The 18117-nt window shown below is 36.0% G+C and overlaps 1 protein-coding gene across 1 annotated transcript; it reads left to right on the top strand.

Moving 5' to 3' along the window:
- Positions 1–1264: 1264 nt before the first annotated feature.
- On the top strand, positions 1265–10996 carry LOC117714075 (prolactin-8A9-like). The gene is made up of 6 exons (XM_034510696.1): positions 1265–1338; positions 4087–4265; positions 5513–5551; positions 6393–6500; positions 9397–9576; positions 10653–10996. The coding sequence occupies exons 1-6, from the start codon at positions 1311–1313 to the stop codon at positions 10839–10841; spliced, it is 723 nt and encodes a 240-aa protein (XP_034366587.1). The 5' UTR covers positions 1265–1310; the 3' UTR covers positions 10842–10996.
- The last annotated feature ends 7121 nt before the right edge of the window (positions 10997–18117 follow it).

The raw sequence follows: 18117 nt of genomic DNA, 5'->3' as shown, positions 1-18117 counted from the left end.
AGCTTCCATTACATAAATCCAGCTTTTACTCACTTTACTCATTTGAGGAATCTGAAAGGATACTAAATACAGCTCTTTATGAAGAATGTGAGAGTGCCCATACATATAGGGAAAGGGATTCCTGAGAACCATTTATTTATTGAGTTAAATCCCTGAGATCAGAGTGACCCTGAGATCAGTTACCTTCCCAAGAGATCTTATACAGTCAGGCTTCTGAAGTCCCTCACACCATTCTTGCAGATGTATTTTCTTTTGCATGAATACCAAAAATAAGTGGTTTAAGCTAAATTCTTTCGGCAGTACATACTTTCTTTCAACAATGTGGGGATATTTGGTTGGCATTGAGATGGAAAACCACTCTATGTTGACTTGCTAAAAGAGTCTGGATGTCACTATGGTGTTGTTGTTGCTGTTGTTTGGTTTTCTGTTTTTCAAATTTTTGGTTGTTTTGTAGAATTATCACCAGTGGTACTATGGCCCTAGTGCTTATACTAGCAGTAAGAATATAAAACTACATGCACTAGGACAATAGTGGCACAACTGTTTTTGGTGCAATGAAAAAAAATTCTGATATGATTAAGACCAATTAGAAGGTACAGATCCATACTTTGTATTTTACATCAATGCACAATCTTTTACCTGAGAGGCCATACATTCTAGAGAAGAGTTAACAAAAGTTTTCTACTAAATGCATCTTGTCTCTTTCAAACTGACTTCTAAATGTCTTATTGAAGCATGCCAATTATTATAACTGTCAGCTTAGTTCTTAGAGAAACACTCTTCAGAGTAGTCAGTGATTACTAGCAGAGATTCATGAAAACACTACAGATAATTTACTAATGCTATTGCATGTTGGTCAAATATTCAGTAAAAAAAAAAAATCCCTCTCTGTCCATAAACATTAGAAAAAAGATGATAGAAAGAATGTAAGCCTGTAAACAAGGGGAAGTGATTATGAACAATAATTAATAATGGTGTGACTTGACCATCTATTTTCAGGCAGCAGAGATAGCTTCAGAAATTTCAAAAATAATTTGCACAAGAATCAACATGTAGAAACAAGCAAAAAGAAATCATCCAGACACAGATAACTGTGTTGTAATTAAATAGTTAACATTCCCTGAAGATAGGCAGACATAGTTCATGAATGAGGGATTCTCTACGTGACTTCTTGCTGTCTCATGGCTGTGCATGCCCTTAGGGGTATCTGCCAAACTATATAGGAGGAGGAGAACTAGCCAATTGTACGATTCCAGTGAAGCAGCTCTCCAGAGTCAGAACACATCCTGCTTGGGAAGTCCTGGGTAATAATGCTGCCATTGAGTCAACCTCACTTCTGTAAGTAAACTCCCTGCTGTGCCTCTTTAAGTTAAAGGATCCAGTTCAGTGATTCTTTGAGTTTGTTCTAATGGAATTCTTTTTTTTTTTTTTTTTTTTTTGATTCTTTGATTTTCTAATTTTTGTAATGAGATATTTGTTCAAAGTTTACTAAGAGAAGAACTCAGAATAGGCTTTCAAATATCTTTTTAAATTGTTTTTTAAATTTAACCATTTTTTAATTTATTTTTTTTTACAGTTGAGATTTTATCACCCCCCTAGTCTACCCCTCTGACTGTTTCACATTTCATACCTCCTTTCTCCATCTCCATGAGTATGTTCCCACCTCCCATTCCGCACCCCATCAAACTTCCCCATTCCCTGGGGCCTCAAGTCTCTTGAGGGTTAGGTGCATCATCTCTTACTGAGTCCAAACCTGACAATCCTCCACTGTGTATGTGTTGGGCACCTCATATCAGCTGGTGTATGCTGCCTGGTTGATGGCTCAATGTCTGAAAGATCTCTGGGTTCCAGGTTAGTTGAGACTGCTCCTCCTCCTACAGGGTCACCCTACTCCTCAGCTTCTTCCAGCTTTTCCCTAATTCAACCGCAGCTTCTGTCCATTGGTTAGGTGTAAAAATCATCATCTGACTCTTTCAGCTGCTTGTTGGGTCTTTCAGAGGGAAGTCATGATAAGCCTCTTTTTGTGAGCACACCATAGCCTCAGTAATAGTGTCAGGTCTTGTCCCCAACCCATCCGCTTGAACTAGATCTCAATTTAAGCCTGTTGATGGACCTCTTTTTCTTCAGGCTCTTCTCCATTTTTGTCCCTGCAGTTCTCTCAAACAGGAACAATTATGGGTCAGAAGAAATTTTCCAGGGCACAAGAGACAACTGGATTAGCATTACTCAACTATTACTCATCTATTACATTGAGATATGTTTCAGTGTTCCAACATATTCTCTGTCACCTACTCTATTGAACTGAGAGAAGAAGGAGGAAAGTGTTGGTGATATTCAATGAATGCAAATAATGGGGATGATTAAGCAGTCTCTGATGTATGGGACACCTTCTAGAACAGATGTTAGAGTTCAAAAGGAAAATGTTTTAGAGCTTGAGAAATTGGAAATTATTGAGGATGAAGTCACTGGGTCCAATTCATCTTATCTCAATGCAAAAGAAAGAGAATATAAAACTCATATTTTATATGAGTTTTCCTATTGAAATACATCTGAAGACTCTCTACATTCTGAAGCCTGAAGTAGACAGAGATGTCAGATTATATCTTACAGTGTTTTCCAGTTTAGTACAAGCCAAGGGACATCAAAAGGAAGAGCAATGGGATGCTGACAAAACTCCATAATTTGTAGGTGATAGCTGCTAAAAGAAAAGAGATGATAACAAAAATAGTTTTTAAATGAACCAGGAAGACATTTTTTAAAAATATGTTTTAAATGAACCAGGAAGACATTTTTACAGTTTTTTTTTTTTTTTTAGAATTTCATGTATAACTACTGTATTATATCACTCATCCAACTCCTCAAAAACCATTTCCTATGTTCCCTTTCAAATTCAGAGACTTTTTTCATTAATCATTTTTGTTACATTTGTAGATGCTTATAGACAACCTATTAATTCCTTTAGTGTTGCTCGTATGCTTAATGTTTTAGGGCTGGACATTTGGTAATGCATAATCAAATAATGAAAACTTTCTTACAGCAAACATTCTGGACTTCTAGTGCTTATATTTGTTCTTCATCTTACTCTACTGTCTTCCCACAGCGTGCAGTGAAGGGCTCCTGTTGTGGTGCCTCATGGGTAGCTATTTGGAAGTTGTGGCTAGTCCTGATCATTGTCATCACTTTTAAAATTGAGTGTTATAGAGAAAAAGAAAGCAGATCAAATCAAGCTTCTAAAACTTCTGCTATGACAACATAGTGATAAAATTTATTCTTTCTAAGTAATGATGAACTTTGATAAAATAATCGCAGAACTGTGTCTGTGTTCTCTCCCGGAAAGATGTGGAGTACTATGACAAAGTGAGGGAGAAGGTACTACCAGTTGTTGTTCTGACCTCTACACTATCAATAATATGCCATTAGGAAAAATTTTCACCACGTAATACATCTCCTTTATGAACATATTCAGATGACAATTATGAGAATCAAATCTACTTGCAGAATTATTATTCAGATCAACTTTAAAGAAAATGATCTGAAGTATTTGATAAATTCTGATAGAGTTTTATCATAAGTTAACAATTGCAAGCTGATAGAATTTTTTCAGGATAACATTCTCATCATCTTCTATATTAGTGATCATCCTCTGTTTATTTATTTTCAAACATGTAGAAGAAGCCGGCAGTTAAACTGTGCTGTCCTTGTCCCATCAGTGTCGAAAATGTTGACATCAGACATGAAGTTTAAAAATTACAAATTCTTCATGAGTTTTGTTAACTGAAAATACACTTAAACTTCAATGAAACTAAACCATCTAAAATTATTTAAAATACAATATAGAGTTTGTTCAAGTGTCAGACATTTGTAAAATTCAGTAGCACGTCAGAAAAAATTAAGAAAAAAATGTAAAACCACCAGCTTATCAAACTATTATTCAGAAAATATAAAAAAAAATCTGCCATTCTAGATACCCAATGCCAAGTCATTCCCTAAAGAAAGCTCTGGTCAGATAAAACTTTCCTGAATCATTGGGTCTATAAAAACTCAGATTTAATACATCATCCCTAAGTGGCACTTGTTTCTATCTAGCAGGGGCACTGCTGCTGCTGATGGTGTCAAACTTGCTTCTGTGGGAGAAAACTGCATCAATTCCTGCATGTCATGCGGAAGAGGGGGGCTGCTGGAATCCCGTTGTGAACACATTTAACAATGCCATCCAGCGAGCTGAAGTCATTCATGTCCTTGCTGAGCAACTGCATGAAGAGTTTGTAAGCATCTCAACATCCATGCTAATATTTGAATTGTACTAGTAATTGAGACACTAATCATTATGATTCAAATATCAGAAAAAATACCTTTATAGGATGTCAAGTAGGATGTACCAACTACTGATTCTAGGAAAAGAATTCTCATTTCCTGTTGTTTTTAGGATTTAGGATCATGAATTTCCATTGACCATGCTCATTTAGCACACTGTGGATATTCACTGTATCAGATGTGCACTACAGTGAAGTATATATTTGTAAAATAGATAAACTGAAGGATGTGAAGAAGAAAGGAATAAAAAAGAAAGAAAGAAAGAAAGAAAGAAAGAAAAAGAGAGAGAGAGAAAGGAAGGAAGAAAGGAAGAAAGAAAGAAAATATGGGAGGAATAAGGAGGGAGGGAGAGGAGGAAGGAAAGAGGGAAGGAAGACAGAAAGAAAAACCAAAAAAGAAGTAAGAAAGAAAGAAATCAAGACTTTCTTCCTATCTTTTCTTGATTGAATATTTTTTATTTACATTTCAAATATTATCCCCTTTCTTAGCTTACCCTGTCCGCAGAAACACCCTATTCCATTCTCTACCCGCCTGCTTCTATGAGGTTGTTCCTACACACACCCACTCACTCCTGCCTCCAGCCTTGGCATTCCCCTACACTGTGGCTTTGAGAATTTACAGGCCCAAGGGCCTCTTCTTCCATTGATGCCCAACAAGGCCATCTACTGCTACATATGCAGCTGGAGCCATGGGTCCCTTCATGTGTACTCTTTTGTTAGTGGTTTAGTCCCTGGGAGCTCTGGGGGTCTGGTTGGTTAATATTGTTGTTCTTCCTATGGTGTTGCCACCCCTTCAGCTCTTTCAGTTCTTTCTCTAACTCCTCCATTGGGGACCCTGTGCTCAGTCCAATGGTTGGCTATGAGCATCTGCCTCTGTATTTGTCAGGCTCTGGTGCTCTGATAGAGCCTCTCAGGAGACAGCTATATCAGGCTCCAGAAGCCCCTAATTGTTAAAAATTGTGGTTTAAAGATTTTTAGTGACAGAATTTGTCCAATATAAGGGCAGGAATAGAATTATACCCATTCCTTTCTTGCTGATAGCTACAGGTCATTTCTCAAGGTCAGAAAGCAAAAGAGTGACAGAAGTAGGAAAATCTATATGATGGACATCAAGAAAATGTGTTTCTGTTTGCAATAAACATGTCTTCATGTTGGTTTATTATTAACTAGTTGTTATTGTTTTTCTTGATATGACTCAGTACCACAACCCATTCTCAACTGGACAATTTACAAAACTTGTAAGTACTTAAGTTTTTCTAGTTGCTCCAAATGTTATCTCCTCATGTCAATGATTGCAACTTAGATGAGAAAGCATTATACAATATTTACATGTTCTGTTCTTAACTGACAGTTCTTCAACTTCTTAACCTTCACAATAATCCATTAACCTTTAGGGAAATAGCTAATTATTAGAAATAAATATTATATTCTAAAATATATTTAAGTAAATTTAATACAATTATACAGTGATTAATCCAACACACAACATGAATTGATAATATTTATATTTTGTTGACTTAGATTTATATAGAGTTTATGGTAAAATAGTCGATTTTGTGAGTAAGTTTTTCATAATACACACAATATCATTCTAAAACTATTATAAACTTCACAACTATATGTATTTAGTATTACATTAATAAGTCTCCAATTATGGTATCTGGATAAGAATGGATCAGTATTTATTGACTCGAAATAAGAAAGCCAATAAGCATGTTCTAAGGCTTTGTGCTGATATTTTAGAGAAAGATGATAAATAAATCATTTAGTACTTGATAAATTTACTCATTTCAGTGTCTGCCTTTCAAATAGTAACTTTTAGGAAAGTTGAAAAGAAATAAGAGAAAGAGAGAAAGAATTTAAATATTCAAAAGTTAGTGAAAAACTAAACTAAACTGTAGATACAATAGATAGACACAGAATTAGGTAATTGGCACTTTCTTAATTTCTTAATATTTGTTTTTTATGAAGTACTTTTTATTATAATTTATAAATTTAATAAACTACATTAGTATTCTGGTCATCAGTTTATTTATATAATTTCTGATCTCTACATTGAATTTTTGTTTTTATTTGCAGGTTGCACGCATGTTTAAGCGTGATCAGGCTGTTCTCAGAGCCAGAAACCATTGCCACTCTAACAGCACAAACCCACCAGATCATGGACCTGAACACGAAAATATCAAAGTGAGTGTTCTTCATGGTTATCTCATAAAACACCAGAAGTAATATCATGGATGTGTAGTGATGCTAGTTAGGGCAGGCACTATGACAGATTCAGTAATCATGCATGCAGGAAAAAATGGAGGTGAAATATTAAAAATAATAACATTATATTGTTGAAAAATTATAAATAAAATCAAATACCCAATAACAGTGCAGCAAATGCTTAAATAGAATAGACGATTTAGAGGATGGTATTTTAGCAATGATTTGCCAATAAAATTTTAATAATACTACTTATTAGGAGGCTTTGAGATAAGTTGGCTATCAATGGTTATGAGCTCACTCTTACATCAGTGATGACAATGTGACTGTATTAATTATACGTTGCTCATGGCTTCTGCATGGTGACATCCTACATTACTGAATACTAGGCCCCTTCTTGATTTTCAAATCCGTCCTGATTCTATTTCTATTTTTACCTATGTCTTCATCTCTCTATGATTTTCTGTGCCTTAACTGAAAACAAGCTAGGCATAGTAGTCCTGGGAAATACTAGTGTATATTTCTTAGGATGCAACAATGTCCAAATTCAAAATGAAAAAAATCTATTTATCATTGCAGTTCTATTTTATGATTGCTATTATCTCCTCATTCTAATTCCCTGAAATAGCACATCTTAATATGATTTAATTTGCATAGTATTTGAAAACAATAAAAGAAAATGAGGACAAAGAAATGAGGAAAATTTTCTTGAGAGCTACAATGTTGCCAGACATGCCACAAAGTACTTTATTTTTTTAGCACTGCTATATATGACCCTCACAAAAACTTAGCTACAGATGGTATTATTTGAGTCACTAAACAAAAAAATAGGTTTTGAAAAGTGGTGTAGGATATTTACACCTGCATAGACTTTGAGAATCCCAGTGTGCACTTCATCGAACTGCTCATCTCAATCTTAATTGCATAACAGCATCCCATGTATTGGCATCACCATTTGCCTGCACTATCCCTTAATGTCCTTTACCTCTTTCCATTGTAATGGATGTGATCTAGTCTGTCCTCATATTCATGACCACTGAGGAAACTAACAAACGTCAATACAATGAATACATTAAATCAAATAAGAAATAGAGCAGCAAAATTCTGTTGTGATTTACACTGATTCTATTATTAAAGCCAATGCTTTGTTTTTCACCTATACATGTTAACTAACATTGTGCTCTGTCAGAAAAAAGGAGAAAGCACATTAATGAGTACCATGCTCTCTTCATTGTATCTTTATTCTAATTTCTTGAATTAGCCTAGATATCATAATTCTGTACATTAATGAATATCATGACTTATTGGACTGTATGAATCTCTGAGTGGAAATGATTTGAGCTAATTGTTCTCAGCTGGTAAATCTATCTTTCCTGAGTCAAATACTACTGGCTGATATTTTGTCCAAGCAAGATCTGTTTTACCAATTGATAAACAAGTAACCAAATAATAATAGCAGCTCTTTGTATCCACTCCTCTGTTGAAGGATATCTGGGTTCTTTCCAGCTTCTGGCTATTATAAATAAGGCTGCTATGAACATAATGGAGCATATGTCCTTCTTATATGTTAGAGCATCTTCTGGGTATATGCCCAGGAGTGGTATAGCTGGGTTCTCAAGTAATGCTCTGTCCATTGTTCTGAGGAACTGCCAGACTGATTTTCAGAGTGGTTATACCAGCTTGCAATCCCTCCAACAATGGAGGAGTGTTTCTCTTTCTCCACATCCTCACCAGCATCTGCTTTCACCTGAGTTTTTGATCTTGGCCATTCTGACTGGTGTGAGGTGGAATCTCAGGGTTGTTTTGATTTTCATTTCCCTGATGACTAAGGATATTGAACATTTCTTTGGGTGCTTCTTGGCCATTCGAGTTTCCTCAGTTGAGAATTCTTTGTTTAGCTCTGTACCCTATTTTTAATGGGGTTATTTGGTTGTCTGGAGTCTAATTTTTTGAGTTCTTTGTATATATTGGATATTAGCCCTCTATTGAATATAGGATTGGTAAAGATCTTTTCACGTTCTATTGGTTGCTGTTTTTTCCTATTGACAATATCCTTTGCCTTACAGAAGCTTTGCAATTTTATGAGGTCCCATTTGTCAATTCTTGATCTTAGAGCATAAGCCATTGGTGTTCTGTTCAGGAAATTTTCCCCTGTGCCTAGGTATTCGAGGGTCTTTCACACCTTCTCTTCTATTAGTTTCAGTGTATCTGCTTTTATATGAAGGTCCCTTTTCCACTTGGACTTGAGCTTTATACAAGGAGATAAGAATGGATCAATTTGCATTCTCCTACATGCTGACCTCCATTTGAACCAGCATCATTTGTTGAAAATGCTGTCCTATTTCCACCTGAGAGTTTTAGGCTCCTTTGTCAAAGAGCAAGTGATCATAGGTGTGTAGGTTCATTTCTGGGTCTTAAATTCTATTCCATTGATCTTCCTGCCAGTCTCTGTACCAATACCATGCAGTTTTGTTTTGTTTTGTTTTTTTATCACTATTGCTCTGTAGTACAGTTTGAGGTCAGGGATGGTGATTCCCCCAAAAGTTCTTTTATTGTTGAGAATTGTTCTCACTATCCTGGGTTTTTTGTTATTCCAAATGAATTTGCAAATTGCTCTTTCTATCTCTATGAAGAATTGATTTGGAATTTTGATGGGGATTGCATTGAATCTGTAGATAGCTTTTGGCAAGATGGCCTTTTTTTTTTTTTTTTTTTTTTTTTTTTTAATAATTTTTACATATAACATCTATACAACAGAGGTCATATATACATAATAAAAATATCTTTCAATTTAGCTTTGTTACATGGCATTACATGCAACAAACCTCTGGCACTAAAATTCTTTTAATACCATGGCTCTACTGTCTTTTCTCAGACCAAAAAGTATTTAAAAACGTTGATCAATTTTGTGGGTTCCTGGATCAGCCCTCTGTATCATCTAGTGATTGAACTGAGTGCCATGCAAGATGTCCCTCAAGTTATCCTCTCAAAGGCTAAGGAGATAGAAGAATACAACAGAGAAATCCTGGATGACCTTAGGTGGATACTCGCCAAGGTGAGCAACTTTCCATTAGTTATTCTCATTCATAAAGGAAGTGGTATGTGTAAATAAAAAAAAAAATCTCAAATAGCTCCTTTTACCACAGTGAAACATAGATTTTTGATCTTGTGGACAATCTTCCCCTAAGAGAGCATTTCTCAACCTGTGGGTCATGACTTCTTTGGGGGGCATATGACCCTTTCACAAGGATACCATATCACATATCCTGCATACCAGATATTTACATTATAATTAAATACAGTAGCAAAATTACAGTTATATAGCAGCAAAAAGAATTTTATGGTTGGGGTTACCACAATATAGCGTGAGAAATTATATTAAAAGTTCACAACATTAAATAGGTTGAAAACTACTGCTCTAATAGGTTGCTTGCAGCTCCAACATTCTCAGAGATGCTTCTCATCGCCTCCCACCCTGAGGATCAGAAGGAACAACGCTGTTCCTCATAAACACTTTCAGAACACCTTTCCTGGTTCAAGTGAAAAGAATTCAGGTCTTTCAATCATAGTCATTCCTTCATAGGACCAAGGACCTCTCCTCCCATTGATGCCCAATGAACAAGGCCACCCTCTGCTACATATGCAGCTGGAGCCTTGGGTCCATGCACGTGTACTCTTTGGTTGTTGGTTTAGTCTCTGGGAGCACTGGGGGGTCTGGTTGGTGGATATTATTGTTCTTCCTACGAGGTTACAAACCCCTTTAACTCCTTCAGTCTTTTACCTAACTCCTCCCATTGGGGTCCCTGTGCTCAGTCCAATGGTTGGCTGCAAGCATCTCATCTGTATTTGTCAGGCTCTGGCAGAGCCTCTCAGGAGACAGATATACTAGGCTCCTGCCAGCAAGCACTTCTTGGCATTCACAATATTGTCTGGGTTTGCTGTCTGGATATGGGAAGGATCCCCAGGTGGTGCAGTCTCTAGATGGCCTTTCCTTAAGTCTCTGCTCTACACTTTGTCTCTTATTTGCTTTAGACATTTGTGAATAAATTTCTCTGACTGAATAAATAAGAATCAAGGAAAAAGGAACACTAACAATACAACCAAGTAACTGTTTATCATTTTCATTTTTAGGTCTATCCTACAGCAAAGATAAAAGAAAAATTTCCCAGCTGGGAATATCTTCCATCCATAAAATCAAATGACAAAAGTCATAAATTTTTGGCATTTTTTAACATTTCTCACTGCCTACGCATCGATATATTCTACACTAAATATCATCTCAGAACATTGATGTGTCGCATAACTGGGAAGGATTGCTAAGTACACATATAGATTGTCTGCTTGGTAGATTGTCCATGACAATCCATTGCTGAGAACTTTCTTTAAATTGTATACCTTTTGAATGCATGTGTATGTAGAATTGGTCTCTTTTTAAACAATAAAAGCATTCTCTTTAGAAGTGTCCAAATCTAAAATGCCTCTTCATCTTTTGTTCATTGAAAATATATATATATATATATATATATATATATATATATATATATATATAGAAAGTTAGGCTGCACCATCAATTTATCACAAACTGAGAATTAAGCTTGAAAATATATTTATACTTTACTTCAATAAACTCGAAATTTACTCCACAGAAAAGTAATGAAAGTCAAAGTTATTATAATCAAAGTATAAAACTCATTAACTACTCCATGTTTCCTAACCAGAAATACAATTTTTTTAATACTTCCTGAAATCCTGACTGTCTGTATGAAACAATGCTCAACTTGAAAGCATAGCCCCTCCAATACAATTGCTGAGTGACTCCCTCCATAACTTCAACAAAACTTTGAGGAGATGGGGCAAGGAATGGACATAATAAAGACACACAGAATTCATGTGTAAAACCAAAAAGGTTACCTGAAAAAAATGAAACTTGGCTCTTGAGGGTTAGGTGCATCTTCTCTGACTAAATCCAGACTTGGCAGTTGTCTGCTGTATATGTGTTGGAGGCCTCATATCAGCTGGTATATGCTACTTGGTTGGTGTTTGAGTGTTTGTGAGATCTCGTGGGTCCAGGTAAATTGAGACAGGTGGTCCTCCTACAGGGTCTTTGCCTTCCTCAGCTTTTTCCAGCTTTCCCCTAATTCAACCACAGGTGTCAGCAGCTTCTGTCCATTGGTTGGGGATAAATATCTGCATCTGATTCTGTCATCTGCTTGTTGAGTCTTTCGGAGAGCAGTCATGATAAGTCTCTTTTTGTGAGCACTCCATAGCCTTAGTAACAGTCAGGGCTTGGGGCCTCCCTTTGAGCTGGATCCAACTTTGGGCGTGTCCTTGAACCTTCCTTTCCTCAAGCTCCTCTCCATTTCCCTCCTGCAGTTCTTTCGGACAGGAACAATTATGGGTCAGAGTTTTGACTGTGGGATGGCAACCCCATTGCTCATTTTATGCCCTGTCTTTCTACTGGAGTTCTACAAGTTCCCTCTCCCTAATGTAGGGCCCTTCCTTTGAGTCTCGAGAGTCTTTCACCTCCCAGGTCTTTGATACATTCTGGAGGGTCCTTTCAACCTCCAACATCCCAAAGTTGCATGTTTTTATTCTTTCTGCTGGCCATCAGGGATTTCAGTCCTTTTTCCCCACCCAATACCGGATCATGTTCCCTTCTCTGTCCCCCATCCCTTTTCCCTCTCAAATCCCTCTCTCCCCGCTGCCTTGTGGTTGCTTTATTCTCCAACCCAAGTGGGACTGAGGCATTCTTACTTGCTCCCATCAGGTTGATGAACTTTTTGAGTTCTGGGGAAGGTATCTTGGGTATTCGGTACTTTTTTTGGCCAATATTCACTTACTAATGAGTACATCCTATGCATGTTCTTTTGGATCTGAGTTACCTCACACAGGATGATATTTTCTAGTTACATCCATGTCTCCTGCAAAACTCAAGATGTCCTTGTTCTTAATAGCTGAGTAGTATTGATTGTGTAAATTAACTACATTTTCTGTATCATTCTTTTGTTGTGGGACATCTGGATTGTTTCCAGATTCTGGGTATCACAAACAAGGCTGCTATGAACGTAGTGGAACACGTGCCCCTGTGGCATGATGGGGCATCTTTTTGGTATATTCCCAAGAATGGTATAGCTGGATATTCAGGTATATCTATTTACAATTTTCTGAGGAACCTCCAGATTAATTTCCAGAGTTGTTGCACCAGTTTGCAATCCCACCAGCAATGGAGGTGTGTTCCTCTTTCTCCACAACCTCACCAACATGTGCTGTCGTCTGAGGGTTTTTTTTGTTTTTTTGTTTTTGTTTTTTCGAGACAGGATTTCTCTGTGTAGCCCTGGCTGTCCTGGAACTCACTCTGTAAACCAGGCTGGCCTTGAACTCAGAAATCCGCCTGCCTCTGCCTCCCAAGTGCTGGGATTAAAGGCGTGCACCACCACCGCCCGGCTTCGTCTGAGGTTTTGATCTTAGCAATTCTGACTGGTGTAAGGTGGAATCTCAGGGTCATTTGATTTGCATTTCTCTGATCACTAAGGAATTTGAACATTTCTTTAAGTGCTTTTCAGCCATTCAAGATTTCTCTGTTGTGAATTCTCTGTTTTGTTCTATATCCCATTTTGATTTTTTTTTTTTTTTTTTTTTTTTGGTTTTTAGTACTTCTTAAGTACTTTATGTATTTTGGATATTAGCCCATTATCGAATGTGGGGTTAGTGAAAATTTTTTCCCAATATGTAGGTTGACAATTTGTCTCATTGGCTATGTCATTTGCCTTACAAAAGCTTTCCAGTTCATGAGGTCCCATTCATCAATTCTTAATCTTAGAGCATGAGACATTGGAGTTCTGTTTAGGAAATATACCCCCATGCCAATGAGTTCATAGCTCTTTCCCACTTTCTCTTCTATTAAATGCAGTGTATCAGGTTTTATGTTGAGATGCTTGATCCACTTGGATTTGAGCTTTGTACAAGGTGACAAATATTGGTCTATTTTCATTTTTCTCCATACAGATAATCAGTTAGACAAGTAATTTGTGGAAGATGTTTTATCTTTATCATTGTATACGTTTGACTACTTTGTCAAAAATCAAGTGCCCATAAATGTGTAGTTTTATTTCTGGGTCATCAATTCTATTCCATTGATCAATGTATCTGTCTCTGTACCAATACCATGCAGTTTTTTTTTTTTTTATCACTATTGCTATGTAGTAAAGTTTGAGGTCAGAGATGGTGAGTCCCCCAGCCATTCTTTTATTGTTAAGTACTGTTTTCACTATACTGGATTTTTTACCTTTCCAGATGAATTTGAGAATTGTTCTTTCCATATTTTTGAAGAATTGTGTTGGGTTTTGTTGGGAATTGCATTGAATCTGTAAATTGCCTTTGGTAGGATGGCCATTTTTACTATGTTAATTCTGCCAATCAACAAGCATGGGAGATATCTCCATTTTCTGAGATCTTCAATTTCTTTCTTGAGAAACTTGCTGTTGTAGTTTGTGCACTTGTTTGGTGAAAGTTACCCCAAGATATTTTATGTTGTTTGTGGTTGTTGTGATGGGAGTTGTTTCTCTAATTTTTTTTTCAGCTTGTTTATCATTTGTATGAAGGAAGGCTACTGATTTATTGAGTTAATTTTATATCCAGCCACTTTGCTGAAGTTCTCTGGTAGAAGTGGCCTCAGGGAGTTTAGAGGTCTGGTGGAGTTAGGGGCAAGGGTGGAGATATCCTCATGGAGACAGGGGCTCCAGGAGTAGTTATAGGAAGTGGAACAGTCCGAGGGTGGACCAGAGGGGAATAAAATCTGGAGTTTTAAATAAATAAATAAATAAATAAAAAACAAAAATGAATAAAATATTTTTTAAAAATGAAAATTGTTCAGAGCAATAGTGATAAAAACTGCATGCCTCAGATCAGCCCATGTATGTTCTTTGGTTGGTGGCTAAGTCTCTGGGAGTTCCCAGAGGTCTAGGTTAGTTGGCATTGTTTGTCTTCCTATGAGATTGCCAACCCCTTATCTCCTTCAATCCTTCCTCTAACTGTTCCATAAGAGTCCTCCATCTCAGTCAAATGATTGGCTGTGAGTATCTGCATTTGTCTTAGTCAGCTGCTTTGTAGAGTTCTTGGAGAACAGCCATGCTAGGCTCCTGTCTGCAAGTAAAGCATAACATCAGAAACAGTGACAAGGATTGGTGCCTGCCCATGGGAAGGATAGCAAGTTGGGCCAGTTACTGATCTACCATTCCTTTATTCTCTGCTTCATTTTAATGCCTGTATTTCTTTTAGACAGGAGCAATTTTGGTATCTTAAAACATGAACAGGCCATGACTCTACCAAGGAAAGAAGCAGACATGACAAAGGAGGTACAACACTAAAGACTGTATAAATGAACGGAAGAAACTAAGAAAAAAGGAAGGAAGGAAGGAAGGAAGGAAGGAAGGAAGGAAGGAAGGAAGGAAGGAAGGACAAAGGAAAGAGAGAGAGAGAAAGAAGGAAAGAAAGAAAGAAAGAAAGAAAGAAAGAAAGGAGTAAGTGAGTGAATAAATGGATGAACACATGTATGAAGGGAAAATTATGTACGAGAGAATGAGATACATTACATTTTCATAGAAATTGAAATGCAATAAAGTAGATCTGTTTATACTTACTGTTGAAAGGAATAGTAATGATAGAAGCTTCCCTACAAAGAAAAGACAGGTACACTACTGAGTTGTGCTAGACCAAAAAGGAATGGCTAACATAAATAGTCTTCAAGCTATTTAAAACATACAAAGGAAGAACACAGTTACCCACTACATTTTATAAAGGCAGCATGACCACAATACCAAACACAGACAGAGAAAGAAACACAAGGGCCATGAACTTGAAAAAGAGCAGTGGTAAATGTGAGGGGCTGTAGAGCTGAAGGGAAGGGAGCAGCTATATTTATTATTTATTATGCAGTTATATTATAATCTTAGAAAAATAGAAACTATAAAAAATCACAAAATTATAAATCAATTTTCCTGATGAGCACAGAGGCACATATTTTAAATATAATATGTAAGCACAATTTAACATGTGGTAAGATGATTGTTGGACCTGGTGAAAGTATTTTTATGTAAAGGAAATAAAGCCCGCTCACAAAACCCAAATCAATAAGGAATGATAACAGGTAGTAACAAAGTGATGCAAATCACAGTGTGTTATCGCAATAAAGGTCAGAAGTCCTTTTACATGTATCACTATCCCTTCGTGATAAATGCCTGACAAAACTGTAATAAACACAAATAATGAAGCCACTCAATAGATGTCAGAAGGCCTTGTACTTATATCACTATTCCTTCATGATAAATGCCTTATAATACTGAAATAAATACAAATAATGAAGGCTAACTATGGCATATTTAAAGCCATTATCGTGCTTGTTGGGAAATAATATTGTTTAAATTCCAAGGCTGTCCATTCTCCTACCTCTACTCTAACTCAATATCTTGCTTGAAGTCTTTACTAGAAGTATAAAACAAAAGATTACAGTAAAGGGAGCATTCTGATTATTCATATTGGAGTTTACATGATTCTATAATTTAACAACCCAAACCAGAAGACCATTCTATCTATCAACAGTTTGAGAAAATAGAAATATGAAGGGAAAAAATTCAGTAAGCTTTTTACATACCAAAAATTACTTTCACCAGAAAATATGGGAAAAAATACTACTCATAATGACATTCAAAAAATAAACTAACATACTTAGACATAACTTAAGAGGTCAAAGACTTCTATATTGAGACCTTTAAAACCATAAAGGAATAGTTGAAGGAGATACTCCATGCTATACAGAACTTCTAAGCTGAATGAATGGTAAAATTAGTATTGTGAGCATGGATATATTGCCAAAAATCTATAGATTCAAATAATTTGCTCCAAAATATCAGTGACATTTTCCCACTACTGGAATATGCAATCTTAACATTTATAAGAAATTATTAGAGACCCTGATGGCCATTTTAACCTGACAGACCAGATCAATAATATGTGAATGTCATAACCACTTTCAGTTAAGATTATAATTATAAGAAAAATAGCAATGTTCCTAATACCCACAGAGGTCAAGAAATTAATAAGGGGACAGGGATAGGGAGGATTTTAAGGAAATGTAGTAATATAAGAATTTAAAGTGGAATCACAGAACAGGAAAAGTTTAATTGGGGTGGATGACTGAAGAACAGTGGAGGGTACAATCTATGTGGAGGGGAAAATGACATTAAAGACATTACAGAGAAGTTGTATGGAATGCTACTACTGTATAAGCTTTCAAATGCGTGTTTATACATACATATATACACACATATACATATATAATAGATGTGTGTGTGTGTGTGTGTGTGAGAGAGAGAGAGAGAGAGAGACAGAGAGAGAGAATGTGTATTTCAAGTTTCTTCATAATACATGCACAAGAAACTTTGAGCTCTTCTTGAATAAGAGTGACAAAAATAAGTGTTTTTATCCTTTTCTTCATTTTAGAAGTATCATTCTCATTTTCCTCCCATTTACTTTAAGGTTGGCTGTAGATTTGTCATATATTGATGTTATTACTTTGAAGTATTTTTTTATATATTTTGGTTTCTGGGTGTTTATTATAAAAAGATGTTGAACATTACGCAAAGCCTATAACAGTACTGTGAGACACCCCTGTGATTTGTGTCTTTGTATTTATTTGCTAATTGCATTTCATTATTTGCTTCTATCTGTTGCACAATCATTGCACACTTATAATGACAATCACTTGATCAGGGCCAATACTCTTTATACTCTGTTGTTTAATTTTCCGTTTTGGTATCTGGATAATGATGGATTGGCAAAATGAGTTTTAAAGTGAATCCTGCCTTTGTATTTTATGGGAGAGTTAAAGAAACATTAGTGTTAATTCTGCTTAAATATTTGGTAGACTCCAGCAGTGTACAGGAATTCAGCAGTGTATTACCACTGTCTGTGTTCAGAGACTTTTTTAATAAATTGCCTCTTTAGGCAATCATTAAGAGCAAATATACTGAGCTGTTTTGTACAAAACCTTCCTACCCTCTCTTTTATTTACCTGTCCTTTGTTCTAATCTCAAATTGCTAAGTCTCTTGGATTTATTCCTTTACAAATTAGTTACTCACTAATACCCTGGGATTCCAATATCTTTCACTTACTTGTTCTTTGAATTGTCTACTTTTATTTTAAAGAGGCTTGATTATAATGAAATGTATTCCTGGGTTTTTTCTTTTCTACTAGTCCACAATCCCACAACCTAATAAACTATATTGCCATGTTGGTTTTTATTTCTGAGTCTAGACATAGAGTTTTGGGGTCTAGATTGGGCTATTTCTATTGTCTCATGGAAGAAATATAACCTTTCTAAATTGATGTGTATCATGCTTTATAATATAATGACTGTCCTACCATGTGTTTCTTCTTAATCATCATGAAGAAAATTATATAGCATAAATTATTAAGTGGTATCAAATATGTGCTTAAAATAGCATTGGTTACTTATTGATTTCTTATAGTGCTATATATTCACTAAAACTGAAGCTTCCTGTGTGGAATATTTATGATATATATACACTGCAGTATAAA

This window comes from Arvicanthis niloticus, chromosome 8 (genome assembly GCF_011762505.2).
Source record: "Arvicanthis niloticus isolate mArvNil1 chromosome 8, mArvNil1.pat.X, whole genome shotgun sequence".
Lineage (NCBI taxonomy): Eukaryota > Metazoa > Chordata > Mammalia > Rodentia > Muridae > Arvicanthis > Arvicanthis niloticus.
The sequence above is the reverse complement of the archived record's forward strand: the minus strand, read 5'-3'. Positions and strand labels throughout refer to the sequence as shown.